This window comes from Lepisma saccharinum, chromosome 5 (assembly GCF_977018435.1).
Source record: "Lepisma saccharinum chromosome 5, izLepSacc3.1, whole genome shotgun sequence".
NCBI lineage: Eukaryota > Metazoa > Arthropoda > Insecta > Zygentoma > Lepismatidae > Lepisma > Lepisma saccharinum.
Window position 1 is genome coordinate 2208239 of NC_139233.1, and position 15516 is coordinate 2223754.

At 37.7% G+C, this 15516-nt stretch overlaps 1 protein-coding gene across 6 annotated transcripts in view; it reads left to right on the top strand.

Moving 5' to 3' along the window:
- Positions 1–15516, top strand: part of LOC145987602 (uncharacterized) — a 616185-nt gene that overhangs the window by 587665 nt on the left and 13004 nt on the right. For all 6 annotated transcript variants that reach the window (XM_083121963.1, XM_083121964.1, XM_083121968.1 and 3 more), the window contains 3 exons: positions 2557–2797; positions 3755–5157; positions 8991–9129. In XM_083121963.1, the coding sequence (XP_082978089.1) occupies positions 2557–2797; positions 3755–5157; positions 8991–9129 (1783 nt within the window). The remainder of the gene's footprint in view (positions 1–2556; positions 2798–3754; positions 5158–8990; positions 9130–15516) is intronic.

Below are 15516 nucleotides of genomic sequence, written 5' to 3' on the forward strand. Positions count from 1 at the left end.
TTTCTTGTAAGATCATTGTCGAATTTACACTTTCGCTTTGTTATTTCATGAAAGTAAATATTACTTAATAATCAAAATTCTCCCTACGAATTTCTGTATCGCATATGTATAACTCGAAAAGGAACTGGCCGACCTCTGTGGTGGAGTGGTTAGCACAATGCCAGAAGCCTCGGTTTCGAATCCCGGCCTGGGCATGGGTGTCCTTCATCAAAATCATCATCATCATCGCTCATACTCATCTTCGCGATTAGCCAAAAGTGGCAGAAAAGCGAAGTATAATAAACCAAATCAATCAATTGAAAAGGAACTGCCCAGACTACATGCGTTCCAGCAGTCTCAGCGCTTAATAAAATGTGCGTCAATTTGCCTATTTGCCTTTTTATTCCTTTGTAGTAAACCATAGGCTTTCATGTTTAAACTTTCATGGAGGTTCTATTCCGAAAACACATTTTTATAGTGCCTATAAATTCCTATTTTTATGGTTAGTGCCTATTTTGCTTTATCGTGCCAAAAAATGGATATTCTGCAATTTTTGCATACTTCAGCTTTTTCTTACGTGCATTTGGCTTTCCCTATATTGAAAGATGTAAGGCTTTGTTGATGTTGTACTGACTGAAATCTGGAATTGTAACATTGTTTTTTGTTACAATGGTGCAAATTGTTTTTTCATCATTTGTTCAAATTCACAGTCGTTAGCACAAGCTCTTTTTGTGAGAATTACTTTAACAGACGATTCCCCGCTAATGTGAATTTCGATGAAAAGAGTATTATAGTATGTTAATCGCTAGCGCACTTTTATGCATAAACTGAAGTGCTAATACAGTATAATTGTGCATTGTAAGAAGAAAATTTAAATAAGTTCACATCCATTGCCTATTTTAATGTCTTTTTTTTTAATTTTAGGGTGCCTTTTAAGTGCCTATTTTCGTGTCTTTTCTTAGTTTATGGTGCTTTTTAAGTGCCTATTTTCATTATTTTGGTGCCTATTTGACTGCCTATTTCAGAGGTGTTTAGTGCCTTAAATACGTGCCCTAATAATGACTCAATCGGGAAAGTGATCGTATTGAGCTCCCAGATGCTAGGTGAGCATTGCTCGAATATTTAACGTGCCCCAAATGAAGCATTCTGTATGCAGCACATTTACTATGGTCAATGCTATACTCTTCCCAAAAAAGGAGGACATTTACCGATTTCTAAAAAATCTGCCTGGATGCCGGACAGATACCTAAAAAGGAGGACATGTCCGGACAAAAGAGGACGTCTGGTCACCCTAAGTAACCCAGGAGTGTCCATGACTGTACATGTGCAGCTTCACTAAAAATATCTTTGAGTTCGTTCAGAACAGCAACAGATGTAAAACAGTATGTAATGGAAAGGTTAGGCTTTTGTAACATTAATTAAATTTCCCAACAGAACATTGCACTGGCCACTCAAATTACTGTCCAATTCGTAATAGCTTGTACTTGGTTTGAATCTCCTTATTAAGATAAATGTACTAAGTTTTGAGATTTTGATTTAAGTCCACTTTGTGCACAGTTAGGCTAATCGGGACAGGATATACAGTTTAAAGAGGGATCAGCACCATTATGTGCCTCCACCGGGTATTGAACCATCGAGGAGGTCCTAAATATATTAACTAGATTCAGTGTTTGAAAAGTTACTTTTTAGAAGTAACTGAGTTATAGCAACTGTTAAGTGGTTCTAAAAATGACTGAGTTAGAGTTACTCATTTTAAAAAGTAATTTGTTACAGTTACTGGTACTTCAAAAGTAATTTGTAATTTAATTTTACAGTTACTTCCTCATAGAAATTTCTTGAAAAGAAATTATGCACAATCAATGAACATTAATTGTAATAAAACAAATATATGATCACCTACATTTATGATACATAAGTCTTCAGATAATTATAATATTACAAAAAAAATATGAATAAAAAAGTCAGCTTTCCTTGAATGAAAATTCATTTTATTTTACTTTCTATGTATATACATGTAACAAAGTAACACTCTTACAATTACTTATTTTTAAAGGAAACTAGTTAGTTAGAATTCCTCAAAACATGAACTATTGAAAAAAAAAAGGTAAAGTGCTCCCCTGTGCATAGCACCATGCCATGAAGGCGTATAGGGGGTGTGGGGGTAACGCCCCACACTTTCTTGATCCGGTCATGAGTGGGGGTGATGTGATCAGCGTCACGCCCCTAACCACCTTTACCCCCCAGGGTTTCCCCCAGGTACCCATGTTATTCGACGCTGGGTGGGCGCCGGGGCCGCTTCCAACCTTAGAAAAGTTCCCGGATTTGAACCGGCCGGGGATCGAACCCGGGACCTTGAGCATGGTAGTCAGACGCGTTACCGACTGAGCTACCGCGGCCACTATTGAACTATTGAACATTGACTATATCATATCTGTGCTTACTATTTGTTTCTATGCAGAACCTATATAAGGCCATAATATTGATTTCAAAACTGGAATATAATTATGCATGTATACTAAGCTTATTCCTAAACACCGAATAGTTGATATCTAACCAGCATATTTGTTCTTATTGCAGAGGTATCTGGATGGAAATAAGTTGAACATGAAGGATGCAGAAGATCGTCATTTTATTCTCCAAATCGCTTTAAAGTGTGCGGACATCTGCAACCCTTGTCGGCCGTGGGACATCAGCAAGAAATGGAGTCAGAAGGTCTGTGAAGAGTTCTTCCGTCAGGGCGACTACGAAAGGAAGCTCAATCTTCCTGTTACTTCCCTTTGCGATCGGCACACCACGTCTATGCCAAAAATTCAAGCAGGTGAGGCAATGTTCTTCCAAAAGTAAAGGAATTATTTTCCAGCGTCTAAAATGTGTGAAATTGAATTGTGAAGTATTGAAGTTTAAGATTTAGTTTCATCATTAGCTTTACATAGTTCAAAATCTTTTCAGAGTATTTCTAAATATGTCCGGAACATTTTTTGCATTTTTAGTGCAAAAAGAAATACATGCATAGTTGCTGGAATGGGATAGATTAATCTCTTATCTTATTGATGCTTTTACTGACCTGATTTTTATAAATAATCTATAATTCGGTATATATCCTGCCATTTGTTATATTTTTTATGTATATAAACAAATAATTCAATTACCCAATATAGTCTATATTGTCTTGTATCTGTGTATAGGTATAACAGTAAAATTATCGATATTTATGCTGACCTGATATTTCTATAGTCTAAAACTTGCAGTGGGGTGTCCAAGGGGGGTTGGTAGTCATTATACACCCCCACCCTTTGGTCCAATATTACTAAAAAGATTGAACATCAAAGGCATGAAAAGATGGCAAAATGAGGGCTGAGTACTAAAAAAGTATACATAGCCCCCCTTTTTGAAAATCGCAGGCATCCACACACTAACTTGATTAGATCCTGCCATTAGTTATAAAGTTTATGTATATAAATGTATCATTCATATACCAAAATTTTGTAAAGTAAATGTCTAAGTATACACTTTCATTTTTCTAAGGCTAAATCTATGGCACGTGGTCACATACATCATTAAGAAGGCAAATGGACTCTTGAGGTTCTTAGAGCAACACTTGCCATTGGTTTTTTTAACTTGTATATTGATACTTTATTAATATTTGTAACAATTTCATCTTGGGCCATCCCTAATAGATACTTTAGGACACCCTGTACTCACTCATATGCATACATGTGAAGTTTATTGGTTAATATAGTTTATTGAAAAACAATCACTTCTGTTTCATTCACAGGCTTCTTCAGATTCGTAGTCGCACCGTTGTTCGATGAGTGGCACGAGTTCTTGGACACTCCTTTGTCACACGAGATGATGAGGAACCTGAGGAGTAATCAAAATAAATGGGAGGACATGGTGAAGCAAGAACTCGCAGAGGAAACCCAAACAGAGTTTTCAGAGGCAGAAATGGCCGAAAGTCCCGAAGAAGATGAAGAAGAGGAGGAGGAGGTGCCATCTGCTGGAGAAGATGAAATGACGGAGCTGCTGCCGGAAGAAATTCCGAAACCACTTCCATGGAGAGACTCAGTTTCGAGGTCCTTAGATGAGGACAAGAGCCAGCGAGTTGGAAGACGCCACTCTGTACCATTAAGTGCACCGAGGATGCCTGCGATGACTATCATCCGAAGAGAGAGCTTGCCGGAGAACAAACATCAAAAGCGTTACCCGTCCGAAACTATCCTGCACATTGAAGAGGAGGAGTTCCAGAGCTCGTTCTCTTTGTATTCAGTTTGTAGCACTAGCCTACAGCATTCTGGCGGTGCCGGAGGTGGAGGAGATTCAACTGAAAACAGGCCGGTCAGTGCCGAGAATCTGCTTCCGGAACCAAGCATCGCTTCCATCACAACCAGCCTCGAAGCATGCCGTCTTTCTACTGTGCTGCACGGAACAGACGGAGTGAGTCGAAATCAGACATCTCGGCTCCTAACTCGGCAACAGACCTTCCCCCCTCTTCAGCCTTCTGGTTTCCCCTTCACGAGACTGCGGTACATGTCCACCACGGCCGAGATGTCAAGTTGTTCCGAAGCTTTGGCGGAAGGCGGGTCCTCCGGATCTTCTCGGACAGACATAAACAGTGCAACGTTATCGAGGCAGCAGTCTGAGGCAGACGAAGGTCACGAAGCCGTTGAAAGTGGTGACTCTAGACCAGGATCATCCAAGTGTAAAAATGGTTGTGGAACACCCCCTTCCATGCAGGCACCCCGAATTACCGAGCATAACATCCTTAGTAGGTTAAACAGTGTATTGCAAGAAAAAACATCTTCCCTCTCGCAGTCTTCTGGACAAACTTGTAGTATTAGTAGTAGTAGCACATTCCAGATTGCAGACAGTGGTACTAACCCCATGACATTGTTACCCTCTTCAAGTAATGTTCAAATTTCTGGTGGAGTGGCCGATAGGGACTTTACGGGAAAACGGGAACCGGACACGGACTACATGCGCGACCGTGCAAAAATTGCCAAACTAGACAATGCGGCAGGGGCGTTACGACAATCGGAGAAGGAAAACGTGAATCCCGATCAGGGAAATGCCACATCATGGAAGGAACGTGTGTGGCAGTGTCTTACAGAGACAGATTACAGTGGCGATCTTGAGTTGGATTTCCCCAAATCGGGACTCCATCGAAAGTCTACACCTCAGGTAACTAGATATTTCCTCTTTAATACTACTCATCAAGCATTTTCTTTTTCTTACTCTGGTTGAGTAACTTTAGGATGCAGTCATATGGACTATAAATGCTGTCACATCTGCCCTTTAACAGCCGGCATATGTTGTGAAAAAAATTTTGTTGGATGACATGTGATCAGGGCACCAGGGTACACTGTTACCTTGCAACTGTATGTCATCCAATGAAAATGTTTGGTGTTGGTTGTGTATATAGTTATGTGGCAAGAAATATCCACACTGTGGCACTGCTGTTGAGAATTGCTGTTTTTTGAAGTTCTGAAATAGGTCTTGCACAGTGCTCAAAGAGGAAGTTCCCAGCTGGGGGAAAGCTTGCTCAAATGTGGTGATATGCTTGTATGATTCAATATTGAGATAAGCAAGCAAGTTGGAGATGCTTTATGCAAATTTTCTTAACTACTGAATAGCATCCCCCCCTACTTTGAGCATGGGTCTTACACTTTATATTAAGTTTTTTAACTTATTGTTATTACAAACCTTTATTCATATTTTGGGAATGATAAATGTGGTAGTAGAGTGCCACACACGTAAATTTGCCGTTGCGTAGAAATGAATTTTCGTTTCGTCTCCCTCTCTCTTAGCATCACGTGTTCTACCCTGCTCGAAAACCTTCGCTATTGTTGCCATATTGTCATTCCATTCCTGGACACACTCGTGCAAACTTCATTGAAAACAATTGAACAGCGCTCCAGCTCGCGGTTCCCACCGGTCAGCAGGGACGGCAATGTGGCAATATAGCACGGCGTAGTCGTTGCTTCTTTTATGCAGTGCATGTTCATTGGCTAGCTAGTAACTAGTGTTGCCAACTGTAATAATGAAGCACTATTTCTGTCACGGAAGGGGAAAGCAGGTAAAGTGGCGGTGAGTTTTGTTGGATTGGAAGCACCATATTTTTATTTTATACTAAGTATTTGACCGGTTTGACGTTGTGTGCGTGTATTGCGTGTGTGTATGTAAAAGTGTGTGTTTGCTAATGAACGTTAAATTCCATAATGCCTCCAGTTCTGTCGAAGTTGAAATCAAAAACCTTGCATAGCCAAGCTCGGGAAATTCTAAGCAATTCAACTCTGGCTCCGGCAGGTGTTCTTGTAGAAATTGCATAGAGGAGGCTGTCATTTTTGCTGCTTAATGCGATACATATTGTTTTCTGTGTTAAAATTGCCATGCTTTGATGGGTGACCAAGTTCATAGCAGGGCCGGCGGAAGGGGAGGGCGAACCGAGCGGCAAAATTTGAAGAGAAGAAAAAAATAAGCCTATTGAAAACTGTGATCGAGCGAGATATTCTTTTGCGCTGAATAGTATTGAAATAGCATAAGAAGTCACATTATTTATTTTATATTTTGATGTTTTAGTTAGGAATATATTGATTTTCAATTTTCCGTTGCTGCGTAATGACCGGGGGGGGGGGGGGGTCGAAATAGAGCGGCATCTGCCGCCACCTCCCAGGGAGGCAAAATGACTAGCGCCGGCCCTGGTTCATAACAAAAGAAAAAGCCGCGCAGCTTATCGTCTAGTGGCAGTATATGTACTTGTTATTGTTGTCGAAGCCGGTATCCTTTGTAAATGTACAATAAAGGCAACCGACTGTCGCAGATCTGAGAGAGGAAATAATAATACTGTTTGAGGAGGAGTGTTATGGTGCAGTTGTAGCGGTTTAACACGTTGGCATGTTATTATCTGCCGTTGCAGTTCCATACCAGTGTATACGGGTTTTGGGAGTGAAAAGTTAGAACGCCACCAGTGCATTAATGCAATGAAAAATAATATATATATATTTTTTATTTTGTTTGAAATCACTCAAATAAGGAATCGTATGAAGAAGTCTTCTTTGCAGCATTTTTGGTAATTTTACTTATGTGTTAGTTCATATTTTGCGAATTTTTAGTCCATATGTATGTAGCTACATACAAAGCCACTTGTTAATACATATTAATCCTAGTCCTGGTATAATGCATGACGTTTAAAACTCAACGTTAGATAGACCTGAATTCTCTAATTTTATTGTTGTACGTAACAGCTGTGCATCGGCGCACTGCAGCGATTTTTCTATCTGCTCCATTAGCAACACTGCTTCTTTAGTTGTTTCGCGCATCGCACGGCAGAATTAACTGCGCTGGACTCTACATTAATGCAGAGAAACTTTGTACTTGCAGTTTTTGCAAAGCTGTTTTTAGTTTGTTCTATTAATTTCGGTGGCCACTGCCATCATCCTCGTTGGAACTTTTGTTGCTTGGTGCATTTCTGTTGTTTTTTGTTCGATTGCAACAACAATGCACCTAGCGGCAATCGAGGAACAAGAAACAAAAGAAATTCACCAAGCAACAACACAACAAGTTCCAACAAGGGTGATGGCAGTGCCACCAAAATTAATAGAACAAACTAATAACAGCTTTGTGGAAACCGTAAGTTCTAAGTTTCTCTCTAATCTCCTTTAGTTGACTCATGCATGTTGTTGCTTTGGCCTTTGGTACATTGTGAAATGTATAAATGGGTATAAACAAAATACACTTTATAGTTCTAATAAAATGCCACCTTATTACACAAGTATGCCTTCAAATATATACGGACTACATGCTTATGATTTGGCACACACAGGAAGATAATTTACAACTATATGCTGAGAGAAACTAGGTGCTGTCGATGTCATCAGTGTCTCAAAGGCAACAAATTTCAATTTGCGGTAGCACTGATAGACAATTCCCCACACATAAAACAGCAACAGCGAAAAATTAGCAAAACCAGGACTGGCTCGTTAGCTCAGTTGGTGTAACAATGGCATACTATGCCAGACACCTAGGCTTGAGTCCTGTTTGAACCTGCATTTTTTGCTGGTTTCATTGATTTAGTAATTTTACTTGGTAACAGTTTCATAAATAGGAGACACATTAAAATCGGATATTTTGTGTATCGCATGGTTCGTACTTACCAATTGTGTATTGCGGAGCATAGTTCAAGGTGCCATTATGCTTTTTACATGAAGACTAACACTTTTTCTACTAAAATAACGCATTTTTCTAAGTGCTACCGGACGCACGTAACGGTGCGATATTGCTTACTTTGCGAATGATATTGCTTCTTTTATTTTCGAATATCATTGTTTCCAAACCTTCTTCACCAAAAAATACCTACAATCGTGATCTTCACGTGTGCAAATTGTACATTATGCACGGGTAGCTGACGAATAGCCCCACAAACCCACGAACCACTTCCGATAAGGTTAGGTTGGGTTTGGTTAGGTTAGGCAAGCATAGTTTAAAAAAAAGGTATTGGAAACACTTGACATGATTTCCCGGTCAAATAGATACCACGATGGAAGAAAATACCTCGACTAACGTTGGAAACCTTAGAGAAATTCATTTTCGTAAGTAGTTTCTTCTGTGAAAATGAAGAAATGCGTCTCCGATGTATGAAACTGTTACCATTTTACTTTGCTTTTCTGCCACTTTTGTCTAATCGCAAAAATGAAGATGAATGGTGATACGATGAGAAGGATGAAGAAACAATCATGTATGGATGAGAAAACACAAGCTCCACAGAGGATTATAGTGGCTGTAGTTCCAGATGCCAGAGCTTTGCTAGTCTTCAGAAAGCAGTCCAGGGTGGCTATGTTGAAGGGAGTGTATTCAGAAAGGGTCAGCCTTCACACCTTGCATTTTTTTTTCTTTCTGGAAATTCTTATTGGAACACTTCCTGTGTATGCCAAATTATAAAATAAGTTGATGTAACATGTGAAAAGTTGTCCCATTGCAGGAAATAAGTTCATTCACTTTCTCTTTCCTGCCCACAGGGAATGACACGCTTACAATACCGCCGTGGCTCAGCCCCAGTTGGTTTGCTCAAAGTGGAAGACGGACTCCGAGGCGGTGCAGAACTCCCCCACAAGTACCCACGGCGTGGATCGGTGCCCATTGATGTCCCCAGACAAAGTAGGAGATGCTCTCATTTCAAATTCTTTGTAAAAGACTTTCATCGGGAAAGGGTTGAGTTTCGGGTCTGAAAAGAAACTTATTGTAGTTTAAAATTCAAAATGTATAGAAAATTTTAATTCATCTACAACGCAATCTTTGTTTTTCTTATGTTGTTGTCATACTTTTCTTTTACTTTTGCGGCATTGAATCTAAAATGGGGTATGGAGTTAGTTTCGATAGTTCTAGAACATTTTTTATTGTAGTATCTAGATTTGGTTGTTATCATATGAGTAGCTCTCTTTCCTTTCTCTGGTTGAGGTACTCTTTTCTGTGGAGTGGATTTTTCTTTGTACGAGGTGCATTTCAAAAGTAAGGGTCAATTGTTTATAAAATTTGACTGGCAGCAGTGGTTGGATCGCATATGCATAGTGGCTGCAAGTAGTCCATTGGGGTAGCAGTTTCATTTATCAGTCTTCTGCTGTTTTAATTGTGCTACAATGAGTCATGACAGCTGTGGGAATAAAAAATCTGGCACTTTGCGAAGTACAGTTTGCCAGTAATGAGTGAAGGACACCTACGCTGAGATGGCATGAATTTAGGGAAAGTTGTACAGATGTTGTCAATGAAGAGAGGAGTAGTAATCTAGCATTCAAACTTTACTAAATGTTTGAATGCAAAAATGCAAACATATTGTTGCTTCACAATTAGTGCTCTTGCCATGGGATTCCAAGAAATTTCACCAATAACTTTGTTACTGACACGTGGCTCTATCGGAAACTGTCAGCACGAGAGTGAGGTGTTGAAAACAGCAGTGGTGTACTGGCTGAATTCCCAGATGGTTGAATTTTATGCATGATCCCAAAAGTACTTCAGAATTAATGCGGACTACATTGAAAAATATGTTTCTAACCACTAATACATTTTTGTTACTCTTAGTTTGTTATTTTTGGTAACCAATCAGCCCTTATTTTTTAAGTGCACCTCGTAATAATGTTTTTATAAGTAGAATGAAGTGCATCTATACCAGTATTACACAAAAGTATTTCTGTTGTATTAGCATGTCATTATAATGCCGGTCTTAAGATACTCAAATGAAAGGGGAGCTTTCTTATTTTTACTGTAATACATTTTTGTATAGAATATTATCTTAACTGTGCTGCCAAGCTCTGTTTGTACATATAAGGTACATGTATCAAGTTTACTAACAATTTGCAATTTTTCCACCTTGCATCATTGGCCAACATAAGTAGTTGGTTCATTTACAGCACTACACCTTAGCACTACATTCGAGAGACAGTGTTTCAAACATGATGATGTAATTTGTTTTTCGTAAGAAACCTTCTTGTTTATTTAATTTGTATCATTATGAAAGTTACATTTTTTTTTTATATAATTAACAAGAACAAAATAAGGACCTCACCAACAGCATAGTGGTAATGTTGTTGCATTGTAATGAAGGGGTCTTGAGTTTGATACCTGGTGGAGGTACATGAATCCCACTTTAAACTGTAGGTCCAGTCCTGATTAGAATATCTGTGCATAAAGTGGACTTGAAACAAAAAATTAGTTTAATTCAATTCAATGAAGAAATAATGTTAACGAAGCAAATTAAATTATTTCTAGTTCCCTTTGCAGTTAAAATCCATTTATAAAGAAGTAGTTGAGGAAATACAAGCATTTGTGTGGCAATTTCACAACTTGCAAGAGTTTTGCTTTCTTTATTAGAGAGTTGCCAATTTTGTTTCAAATATTTCATTTTTTTTTTTAGATCTGTAATAGAGGCTACCATACATATTTTTGTAACCTTATAATCAGTATAACTTATAACATCAAATTCATCTTTACTTCGGGGTGGCGAAATTTGCTACATGTTCCTCATATTAAATAAATCAAATTGAAACCTATAACGTAACAAAATGTATAATTTTATGTTGACAATATTTGAAGTGAAGTATAGTTGCAATAAATTTAAATTCTGTGTTGTTATTCTCATGAAAACCAAATTTTGTACTTTTGGTTACATATGAGCAATTTGAATAAGGATACAAATAACTGAAGTTTTATGCTGCGTCAATGACTTACGCCTATTGAGTGGCCTCATGTGGTCGCACCACAAAAGTTTCAGGTGCAAGGCCCGACCTTTTGAAGTATCCCTTCATCAATGTCGTCATTAGCCTAAAGAGGAAGAAAAGTGACATTGAATAAGAAAAAAACCTAAAGAACAAGAGTTTTATATATATTGCACTTGTATCAACAGTATGCAATCTCTTCTATTTTGTCCTTTCTCATGGACCTTGTAGCATATACAAAATAGGAAAAGTTTTTTTTAAAAAAATATATATATTTATGACTTTTTTGACATAAGTTCCTTCCATGTGTTTCTTTGAAATATTGCTGATTAATTGTACAAATTTCTGTTGGAAGAAAATTAACTATTAGATTCTTTGTTTTCTTACTTTAATTGTTACCTTTATTTACATGTGGTAAACTCCATTTTAAAGTTTAAAAGAAGAAAACGATCTGGCTTAGACACTTTAATTTTCCTCTTTCTGTTAATTTTTGTAAGGTGGTAGTACAAGGTTGTAGTGTGTTCTATACACATCAAAATACGGATTCTAATTTAGCAACAATCTGTACATTGTGCATGCGGGTCAACTTTGTGTGTGTGTGTGTGTGTGTGTGTGTGTGTGTGTGTGTGTGTGTGCGTGCGTGTGCATGCGTGCGTGTGTGAAAAAGAACATTTCTTATTCTGTTCATATGAGACATAACTTTTAATGAATTCTAGTAATAATTTATTATATTTCATTTCAAAACAATATGTTCATTAATTTTTTGAACATGTTGTTTCTGTTGTCTTATTTACTCAGGATGCAAATAAGTATATCAGTGTATACAGACTGGTGTATGGTGATATAACGTATCATGATAACTATATTTTGCAAGTAGTAATTGCAGAAAGTTCCATCCTCTTATTTATCTGATAAAACCATTGCTCTTGTGACAGAGGTATTGGCAAGACATTGCATTAAAATTTTGAATTCATTGAATTTAAATTGCTTCATATGGGCAATGTCTGCATATATATGTACATATATAACTTTATATAAATGTATAGCGTGTGTGTTAAATATGCTATTTGAAACAAATCTTCATTTCTAGGAATTGAACTTGTTGTTGAAGCAATTTATGAAAAGTTACCAATGTATCAAAACACACACATTTTTTCTGTGAACAAATTATAAATTGATTACCTATTAAAATCGTCTGAATAAATGCTATTAAAATTGTGTACAAAGACTTATACAACTCCTGAACAAAACATAACTTTAAGGAATTAAGTATTATTCACTAGTTGAGAAGAATATATTTACCATTACCTCATGTTTTATGTTTTGTAACCCTCTTATTTTCAAAGGTAAGTGGTCAGATGGGGAGGGTGCAGGGTGATGTAGAACTCTCTCGAACTCTTGACCAACTCCGCAACTAGGAAAATTTACATTGAGCATCTTTTCCAGACATTTTATCACCATGTTCAACAATGCAATTATCACCTCCCCCACCTATGCTGAAGACCTCAACACATTTATGGTACAGTGTGTCGAGTAGTTGACCGGCACAGGTTCCAGGTTTTTAGTCTTTTCAAGGGTATTTCTGTGTGAATGTCCTGTTATCAGTTTCATCCAAACAAAATTCATTCTGAAGTAAGTCTCGAAGCTTTCCTGGCGACGAATGATGAAAAGAGATTCTCTCTGGCTATCGACCAGGTGAGTTGTGGGAAAGATTCTAAGCATTCTAGAGCTAACGTCGCTCTCATCTTCAGGGTAGAAGTGCAGTCCTGATCGTCAACCTGGTGTATATACATTCACGGAAGGATGTATCTTGTATATCTTCACTAGCAAGCCCCCCCCCCCTCCACGAATGTATATACACCTGTTTGATGCTCAGGACCGCACTTGCTACCCTGAAGATGAGAGTGACATCAGTTCTTGAATGCTTGGAATATATTCCATAACTCACCTGGTTGATATCCCAAGAGATCAAAATTCATTCTCTTCGTCAAGGGAGAGTGACACAGAATTAGAAAAGTACAGATACGAAATAATTCCAAGGCTTATTGGATTCTCCGGTGGTGTAGTGGTAACACCACCTTGTAATCAAGGGGTCCTGGGTTTGATATCCGGTGGAGCCACATAATGGTTCAAATCCCTTTTTTACCAGCCTCAACTACTACTACTACCCACAGGAGTGATGGGGAGTGGTTGTTTAGCACACCAGCAGTCGTTGGTTTGATCCCCACCACCAGCAAAAATAAATTTGGTCACCTGAAGACGAGAGAAGAGGTGCTTCCTTGAGACATAATGTTAGAATAATTGAGGGCTCTAAGTAAAACTTGATAGCCCACACTGCGTTCAAAATTGAGTTAACATTGGATGCAGTTGCTGTACAATAATGAATGAAGTTCCTTCAGTAGCCACTGAAAGGATAGCCAGAAATGCATGGGAACATTCTGAGTAACCCATAGCACAATGCAATGGATGAACTTTCACCTGTGCTTTTCTCAGTTTCATATCTTTGTGGGTTATCAATTTTTACTCCCAAGCCTCTGAAAGCACTAGACAATGGAAAATATCCAATTAACATTACATAATTTTCAGTTTGTGAAGTTTTATGATGCACGAAGAGAAATACAGTTTAATTCAAAATAAATGGTACAAAAAGAACCTGTGACTGCTGTAAAGAATGTAATTCACAATTATTGACATAACATGAAAGGTCAACTCATCAAGTTCTTGGTACACAAACTAAAATTGAATTTTACTTTCTTCTTTGCTGAATCTTGTCCAGAAATATGTCTGAACAATGGTTACCGATGAAGTTTTTACGTTATTCTAGCACACAATAAGCCTTTTCTTTTGCTGATCCTGCAATTTTGGATGACAAGCTTGGTTTGTTTCAGTATTGCCAGATGAAACCTGTAAAGGCAAACTATCATGTTATATCCATGATTGAGAATTAAATTCATTACGGCAGTCACTGGTATGGTTTCTGTTTGTACCATTCATTTGGATTTACCCTGTATTCATATTCTACATATTTGTTAGTTTATATCACTTTTCTGCCACTTAGTTATTGTGACGATGAGGAGATTGATAAAGGGACACTCACAAAGAACACTCGTGCCCAGAGTGAGACTCAAACCTTAGAACTTTGGTGGCAAATTTGTAAGTCAGCCACTTAACTTGCTTGGCCTCCATGGCCAAGAAAGGAAGAAGGAAGAAAGTGAACACTGCCTGTGATTTCCCATTACTAATAATCAAAATGTTGGTTCCATCTCATAAATTGTGGTTGATAGTATCGGGGTGCAACACTAACTGCTGATCGGAGGTGCTGGTGCACTTTGCTCATGGTTAAACACTATGAAAATATTAACTGAATCATCTTGCATTGCATACGGTTAATGTTGTAACACTGCAGAATCAAAAAACGTTAATTCTTCCATTTTACTCATTTTATTTTATAATGCCCAGTTGAGGCACATTGCATAGTTGCTCGGATCCCCCTTTAAACTGTAGGTCCAGTTCCAATTAGACTATCTGCGCATAAAGTTGACGTAAAACAAAAACTAAAACTCATGAACTGTTGTTGCACATATATTAGTGCATTTTCTCATCTACAGAAAATTTAACTTTTTCTTTTATGTATGGAATCTGTTCGAAAATATACTTTGTAGTAGGCATCCATCACTATGAAATATTTTCTGACACTGATTAACAAAATACAAATATTTAGTAATAGCTGATATTTTACCAGTTCAATATAAAATTGCGCAAGTTCCTTGGGAACAGGGATGGTTCATTAAAACTTAAATTTTTGTATGCCTTTGAAACCCCACTATATATTTAAATTAAAGCTTGGCTCACACATTATTCCAATATCATAATATAATAAGAGGTACTCACCTTGGTACATCATGAGGTGGTTATACTATATTTCCCCAAGTTCATTTGGCTTCCTCAAGAGTAAATTATGAAACAGGAGCACTTATATACTGGAGACTGCTGCATGAAAAGTTATAACCCTATCATTAATCAAACTAAAAATAAATAGTAAAGGGAGTGGCTGTTGGCCTGAAATTCCACATCAAAAATTGAGTTTATATACTTGTAAGAACCTTAAATTAAAGATAAATAACAAAAAAGGAATGAAAAGGTCTCTACAGGGAAGGTAAAAAGGTTGCAGCACTACAGGTAAAAGATGATTGTTAAAATATATTATTCCAACAGAACTGTGATATGTTGGAGACAATTTATTCCAATTTCTGGTTAGTAAACATGAAGATTATACATAAATAATACTTTCTTTTGCAGTCTCTATTGCACAGTAAGATTGTTTCTTAAAACAAAT